The 7,723-nt window shown below is 38.1% G+C and overlaps 5 protein-coding genes across 5 annotated transcripts; 4 read left to right on the top strand and 1 right to left on the bottom strand.

Moving 5' to 3' along the window:
- Positions 1–128: 128 nt before the first annotated feature.
- SDH2 (succinate dehydrogenase iron-sulfur protein subunit SDH2) lies at positions 129–929 on the top strand (the record flags this gene model as incomplete). The annotated part of the gene is made up of 1 exon (XM_056224068.1): positions 129–929. One exon carries the CDS (start codon positions 129–131, stop codon positions 927–929), a length of 801 nt encoding a protein of 266 aa, XP_056078023.1.
- Positions 930–1,474: 545 nt separating this feature from the next.
- ATG10 (E2-like conjugating enzyme) lies at positions 1,475–1,978 on the top strand (the record flags this gene model as incomplete). The annotated part of the gene is made up of 1 exon (XM_056224067.1): positions 1,475–1,978. The coding sequence occupies one exon, from the start codon at positions 1,475–1,477 to the stop codon at positions 1,976–1,978; it is 504 nt and encodes a 167-aa protein (XP_056078022.1).
- Positions 1,979–2,127: 149 nt separating this feature from the next.
- FPS1 (Fps1p) lies at positions 2,128–4,119 on the bottom strand (the record flags this gene model as incomplete). Its single annotated transcript, XM_056224066.1, has 1 exon — positions 2,128–4,119. The coding sequence occupies one exon, from the start codon at positions 4,117–4,119 to the stop codon at positions 2,128–2,130; it is 1,992 nt and encodes a 663-aa protein (XP_056078021.1).
- Positions 4,120–5,601: 1,482 nt separating this feature from the next.
- Positions 5,602–6,372, top strand: RPL8B (60S ribosomal protein eL8; the record flags this gene model as incomplete). The annotated part of the gene is made up of 1 exon (XM_056224065.1): positions 5,602–6,372. The coding sequence occupies one exon, from the start codon at positions 5,602–5,604 to the stop codon at positions 6,370–6,372; it is 771 nt and encodes a 256-aa protein (XP_056078020.1).
- Positions 6,373–6,757: 385 nt separating this feature from the next.
- Positions 6,758–7,504, top strand: RNP1 (Rnp1p; the record flags this gene model as incomplete). Its single annotated transcript, XM_056224063.1, has 1 exon — positions 6,758–7,504. One exon carries the CDS (start codon positions 6,758–6,760, stop codon positions 7,502–7,504), a length of 747 nt encoding a protein of 248 aa, XP_056078019.1.
- Positions 7,505–7,723: the final 219 nt, after the last annotated feature.

Raw genomic sequence — 7,723 nt, 5'->3', positions numbered from 1 at the left:
AGGGCAAACTTATATAAGGGGATTAATGATTATGTATGGGGATGCAAAATGCGTTAAGAGAAGAGGAAGGATTGAGGAAGAGTCGAGTTATATTCTCTTGAAAGACTGAAGTATACAAATTTATAGGGATGTTGAACGTGCTATTGAGGAAGAATGCCTTTGGTTTGGTGACCAGGAGAGGTATGGCTACAACTACAACTGCTGCAGCTACACATACCCCTAGATTGAAAACTTTTAAAGTTTATAGGTGGAATCCAGACGAGCCAAGTGCTAAACCTCATTTACAGTCATACCAAGTTGATTTGAACGACTGTGGGCCTATGGTGCTGGATGCACTGTTAAAGATCAAGGATGAACAGGATTCTACTCTAACTTTTAGAAGGTCATGTAGAGAAGGCATTTGTGGTTCGTGTGCCATGAACATTGGTGGTAGGAACACATTAGCTTGCATATGCAAGATAGACCAAAATGAGTCGAAACAACTAAAAATTTATCCATTACCCCATATGTTTATCGTTAAAGATTTGGTGCCCGATTTGACTAACTTCTACCAACAATACAAATCTATTCAACCTTACTTGCAGAGATCATCGTTTCCAAAAGATGGGACAGAAGTGCTGCAAAGTATTGAAGATCGTAAGAAATTAGATGGTCTTTACGAATGTATCTTGTGTGCATGTTGTTCCACTGCATGCCCATCGTATTGGTGGAATCAGGAGCAATACTTGGGGCCCGCTGTGCTAATGCAAGCTTACCGTTGGCTCATCGACTCTAGAGACCAAGCTACAAAGACAAGAAAGGCTATGCTAAACAATTCCATGTCACTATACAGATGTCATACCATCATGAACTGCACAAGAACTTGTCCAAAGGGTTTAAATCCTGGTTTAGCCATTGCCGAAATCAAGAAATCTTTGGCATTTGCCTAGACAGTTAAAAGAAAGAAGAGAAGTTAACCATAGAACCTCTAGGTAAGCCTTTCCAAGATTTTGACATCTATATAAAGCAACAACTGTTTTATTTTCATGTTCATGGTCCAAAACCCCACTCCTCCATATATCCGTCTGGCATGGGTTTCTGTTTGCTCTTCTTATGACTATTATTTATTTATCACTGGCAATGTTATGACCCTGTCTGTATATATGCCCATTCCAGGTGACAAGGTTTTCTGGTTTTTTTCAGGTATTTTTGTTTTTATTAATTCATATCTTTCCTTTGGAAGACTTTTCGGCCTTTTTTCCCTTATTTATTTAATCTATAACTATTTATTATATTAATACACGCGCAATGCTTAGGATTTACCAAGAGTACGTTTTTCCTGTTTAAGGTTATTTTGTATCTACTGATGATAATTATGTTTTGTTTTTGAATCTCTTCTAAAAAAGATCTGAAGAACTTTAAGTAAAAGAAAAATCAATTATAAAAAAAGAACACCATGAAAAAAGGAGACAAAAGAAAACCATCAACGGACTAGATGATTCATTATCGAGAGTGGCAAGCCCAATTACAACTGTTGTATCACTCCCGAATTTTTCATGATTGGGCTCTTTGCCAAGAAGTTCATCTAAGTGACAATAAGAATGCACTTTCTTTACGTTTAAAACCTTCTCAACGGCTACAGAAAAATACTTGGCGTACAGAAAATAAGTCACTAGATCATATACAATTATACCTTACATATTCACAAGTATATAATGAGCCCTTATTGCTTTTGCGAATATGGGAGTCTAAATGCATAAATGATATATTGATGACCAAATTAATGTTCCCAGATGATATCGAATCTTTATTGGATGTTGAAGGCAAATTCCAACTGGGTTTAGATACTATTACTAATTTGGAAAATAGCGTTTGGTATTCTTTTCACCCATGCGATACATCAAATATAATCGGAGACCAGATTGAGGTCATGCCAACCTACTTAAGACGATGGGTCAGTATTTTCGTGTTTAGTTGGTTAGGCTATGAAGATTCGTAGCCCAATTTAGAATATTTTCTAAATAACACTATGCAATAATCTACATGCAAAAATGTATATATATATATATTATACCGCAGCAATGGAGCGTACCTTTCGTGGTATTCTTCTATCAATTTATTTCATTCTTTTCTTTCCTGTCTGTTATACTATGTTACCTTCTTAACATTCCCATAATGTGCCTCTTCTGATGAAGTATCAGATAGACCGATGGAGTCTGTGGTGCTCGCACCTAATGAAGCAGTTTCAATAGAATCCTCTTCCTCGAGAATTGTTGGTATACCGCCAAACGTCCTCTTACCACGTTGGACAGATTTAAATTGCACTTTCTTTTCACCTGCTTCATTCTCGTTATCTGAAATGGATGATTTAGTCTTCGTCTTTTGAAGAGCCATCCTTTCTCCAAACTCCTCGTCATCATCATTATTGTATGAGAAATCACTTAAATCCGATGTTCTTCTAGCTCTGTTTCTCTTTTTCCAGCCAGGTCTTCTGAACCAAGCTCTCATAATCATTTCCTTATAAACTGGTATAGACCAATTGACTGGAGATTCGTGACCTTGATAAATACAAACGTCGTAAACCAATCCACCCATTAGTGCACCAATAAACGGACCCACCATGGGCACCCAAAAAAAATGATTGTGATGCACCCAAAGCATTTTATGATCAAATCCAACTGCGTAGAGTGCAAGACGCGGACCCAAGTCACGGGCTAAATTCATTGCCGTACCTGTTTGGTAGGCCATGGAGGCGTTGATGACAAAAATCAAAATGAACATCATCAGTGGGAAAACATCAGACGATAAACATGTATAAGGATCGGTCAACGCAAACGTACCAGCTTGTAACATAGCCCCACATAAGAATTCCGAGAAAAATTGCCGACCTGAACTTAGGTAAGGCTTTGGGAAAACACAAAACATTCCTGCAACACTTTCATTCATCCACCAATCACTGTATGCTTCCTGTAATACCCTTTTATACCATATAAATAGGATTAAAGCACCAGTGAAGGCACCAATCAATTGCCCAGCAAAGTAATAAGGTACTTTCTTCAAGGGAAAGCCTCTATATACTAAATTGGCCAATGTAATAGAGGGATTCAGATGTGCACCTGAGATAGCACTACCACCAGCGCAAAAATAACCCATCACGACTGCAGCAGCCCAGCCCAACGCCACATCATCAAAAGTACCACCTGCGACGGATGAAACCAAAGATGTAAGACTCTTCATAGCGTCTATAGTTTCTGCAGAAGATCCCGTAACATTGAGGTTATCCAAAGCCGTGTTAAAACTATCCTGCTGTATTTTACCAGCAACATTGACTTGACAAACGACAGCACTACCGAAGATAATCATAACCATTGTTCCCATGAATTCAGCCAAAAATTCTTTCAAATAAGTGTTTTTCACAGAGGACCATTTATTGATTGGATGGAACGTGGATGGCAGGACTGTAGGTGTTTGAGGATTCTGATATAATGTTTTAGGCTTCACCATAATGGGAACACTACGTGGAGGTTCATTGCTTTCCATATTAGTCTGAGCACCGGTAGTCCTACCGTTCGTGGCGCCCGTGTGGGCGCTGTGCCCCGCATTACTGGTGGCCCTCGACCTGCTCCTCCTTCTCGATAAATGTGACTCTGGAATGGTGTGAGTGTCATCTGCATTTTTATAGAAATCTTCTACGTTAAGGACATTGGCCGATACAGTGGTTTGACCTCTAGGCCTGAACGCTCTATTGCTGTTTGCGCTTGGCGGACCGCTATCTTTATGATTCATATCCTGTGTGTTAATGTATGCGCTGGGAATAACCTCTTGAATGGGAAAAGTCGCCCCACTTTCCACGTACTGTGGGACATATGTAGGGGTAGGACGCGCACTCTGTGGTGAAGGTCTGTAATCCTGCATTTCATAGTCATAGTCGTCATCATTTTCCGCATCGCTCCCATTGTTGTTGTTGTTATTATGTGTACTATTGTTATTATTACCGATAGAGTGAGAATGTGAAGGTTGTGATGAAGAACGTCCTTCATCGGACGACTGTCTATTATTAGATTGTTTTCTAGAACTGTCCTGTGTATGAACAGATTCATTAGATAGAAAATCGTTTAGAGCTTTTTGAGGATTACTCATGTCTTCTAATACATTAGAATGTACCCTCGAGCGTACTGTATGAAGTAAAGAAAAAAGGACAACCGACGCTTATTCGAACAATAGGCGTTACACTTTGTTATCTTTTCTTAATTCACTTCTTGTTTTTTCACGAAGAAAAAAGTTTAATATATTCTTGATTTATCTTTTTTTCTCAAAAGGGGCCGAGCCAAACTAACATTTCCATATTATCATTGCCCCGGCTTTTCAACCACTGAATTGCGCCTTCTCAGTGTAAAACATGGTATTGAAATAGGAAGCAGTTGAAATCACCTTTATTTCTAACGGTACGTTTGCGCTTCTGCTAGCGGTGATGCGCCTTTACAATGGTTGTAACACATCTTGAATCTCTTTTCTCCTCTTCTTATTTTTTTTACCTGAGAAAGGTCATGTAAACACGACGACATACTTATAAGCATATCAGCAAAAACCTGTTTTGGCTTGGGCAGTTTCTAAGTTTATGACACACCTGTTCCTTGATACTACTTGCCTTATGTGCTATCCATCTGCTCCTACTCTTTCCTTATGGTAGGCTCCTTTCCTGTTCTTAGAAATTCTTTCATAACGAGAGCAACATGGTTCCTTCAGTAAAGTTGCCAGTAAGGCCATTAACTCCCCCTTTTTATTGTTTATCAATATTATTTGGTGATAGTAATGTCCTTTTTTTTTCGCGTGTTCTTGATCATCAACAAATAACCGCCGAAGTGTCTTGAGGAAAGGTAGCCGTTCTGCAATATAAAGGTCCCATCTCGGTCTTACTACTGTTTTTTTTGCCAACTGTTTAGATCGCCGAAATGCTGTTTTTATCGTTTGCACAGTAACAATGGCAGCACTAAATTCACTGGAAAAAAAGTATTGTACCCGTAAATCATCCAACGCACTCCGCTCCCTTTCTCAGAATCCATATGAAAGATATGTTGGCATATGTATACTGTTATATAAAATTATAGAAGGTCGTTAGCATATTCAAGGGCAAATAACAATATATAGTGCTGCTAGTTACTATATCCGGTAATAGAAGAGGGAATTCATTGTACTTCAAACGTAATTAATGAAAATGTGTACAAGTACAGTAGACACGAACTGCAACGGTTTCTCATTTAGCCATCACTTACACAATCATTTTTTGATTCAAACAACTTCTATTGTATTATGAATTACTATTTTATTTTCTTTCCTGTTTGCAAGGCATGTGTAGATCCGTACATTTTGTCCACCTTTTTTCAGATTTTTTTCTTCCATCTTTTCATATTAGTCACAAACCGAAAATAAATCCATCATGTCATGATCACGCCATACGATGAGACGCATTGAAACTTTTCCCCATCTCGAGGATGGGAACAACCGTATAGCATTAATATTATTGTAAATACATAAGTGTTATATTAGAAATGCGTACGTTATGATCCATTCTGAATCAATTTATATTCCAAAATTTGGTGAACACGATAACTGAAACAAAAGATGGCCCCAGGTAAGAAAGTTGCTCCAGCTCCATTCGGTGCTAAGTCCACCAAGTCTAACAAGACCAAGAACCCATTGACTCACTCCACTCCAAAGAACTTTGGTATTGGTCAAGCCGTCCAACCAAAGAGAAACTTGTCCAGATACGTCAAATGGCCAGAATACGTCAGATTGCAAAGACAAAAGAAGATCTTGTCCCTCAGATTGAAGGTTCCTCCAACCATTGCTCAATTCCAATACACCTTGGACAGAAACACCGCTGCTGAAACCTTCAAGTTGTTCAACAAGTACAGACCAGAAACTGCTGCTGAAAAGAAGGAAAGATTGACCAAAGAAGCTGCCGCCATTGAAGAAGGTAGATCCAAGCAAGACGCTTCCCCAAAGCCATATGCTGTCAAGTACGGTTTGAACCACGTTGTCTCCTTGGTCGAAAACAAGAAGGCTAAGTTGGTTTTAATTGCCAACGATGTCGACCCAATTGAATTGGTTGTTTTCTTACCAGCTTTGTGTAAGAAGATGGGTGTTCCATACGCTATTGTCAAGGGTAAGGCTAGATTAGGTACTTTGGTTAACCAAAAGACCTCCGCTGTTGCCGCTTTAACTGAAGTTAGAGCCGAAGACGAAGCTGCTTTGGCTAAGTTGGTTTCTACCATTGACGCTAACTTCGCTGACAAATACGACGAAGTCAAGAAGCACTGGGGTGGTGGTATTCTTGGTAACAAGGCTCAAGCCAAGATGGACAAGAAAGCTAAAAACTCTGACTCCGCTTAATTTCATATATAGGATTTCGAACATCGTATTATAATTATATTTTGTATACTTATTTAATTCCCGTTTTCTTTTGTATGAATCTACGAAAACAATAGAAGCAACATAATACTTTTAAATATGGTATCAATTTATCATCATCTCTTTTGCCAAGCAAAACGAAAGAGGTGGATGTTATCTGAAAAAAAAAATAAAGTCACTGTAAACGAAAATAGCCGCCGAGGGTCCTACCAAGCTTATATAAAGATGAGGGGTTCCTTTCTTTATTTCATTCCTTTGTTCCTCCCCTTCTCTTTTCAATTGAGAGGTTCACGCCAAGTAATAAGGCTCTCTTCCCAGGCATTTGGATAGAACTGAAAAGATAAAATACAGAAGTGAACAATAGATAATGTTAATAGAGGAGATAGAATTCTATAATATCAACGGGAACAAGACAACCACTGTCGTTCCTAAAAATAAAAAATTACGTAGAAGAGTCTTGGATGATAGAAGGACATTATACGTCGGAAATATCCCAAACAACTGCCATAAACAAGACTTGAGAGATCTACTTGAACCAGGTTTTGGCAAGATAACCATAAACATGTTAAAGAAAAGGCAACTGAAAAAGTCACTAAAAAGGTTTGCGTTTATAGAGTTCCAAGAAGACGTAGATTTGAAAATGGTGAAAGAAAAGATGAATGGTAAAATTTTCATGAATGAGAGGATTGTCATTGAGAACATTTTAACCAAAGAGGAGAAAAAAAATGAAATGGTTCAGAAAACAAAAAACGCTACACCTGATCTCAAGCCACTTTCAACGGATACCCTTTATGTAAAAAATATTCCCATGAAATGTTCAAATGAAGAACTTGCCAAAATCTTCGGTGTGGTTCCTAAAAACGTCAACTTCGTAAGAAGGCAATTAGTGGATTTGAGAACAAATAAAGTTTTCTTTTCTGACGAATTCCACACAGGCGAAGCCTTTATTAAGTTTGACAACCTGCGGGTTGGAGATAATATTCAAAAGAAGTGTAGAGAGTTTAAAGGTTGTAAGGCAAGAAATGGTAGAGTATTATTGGTCAAGGTAGCCTCTGTAAAGAAAAATTTACAAAATCGACAAGAAGAAGACAAAGCAAAAATAAAGCAGAACTAAAAAAAAAAATAACAGCTAGTATTTCTTGCTTCAAATTTTCTCTGTTGTCTCCACTATCACAATAACTAATAGTGAGCAATTGTATTCAAAGAACGTGTCATATTCTCCTATCGTCCTTTATATTACTGCCCTTTTTTTTTTTTGTGTGTATCTGCAAAGAACGTACGTTGTGACTAATGAAAGTATATAAAATTTTCGGATAAGACTATGTTAAGTACA

Source organism: Saccharomyces mikatae (genome assembly GCF_947241705.1).
Source record: "Saccharomyces mikatae IFO 1815 strain IFO1815 genome assembly, chromosome: 12".
Lineage (NCBI taxonomy): Eukaryota > Fungi > Ascomycota > Saccharomycetes > Saccharomycetales > Saccharomycetaceae > Saccharomyces > Saccharomyces mikatae.
This window is presented reverse-complemented; position numbering and strand designations above follow the sequence as displayed.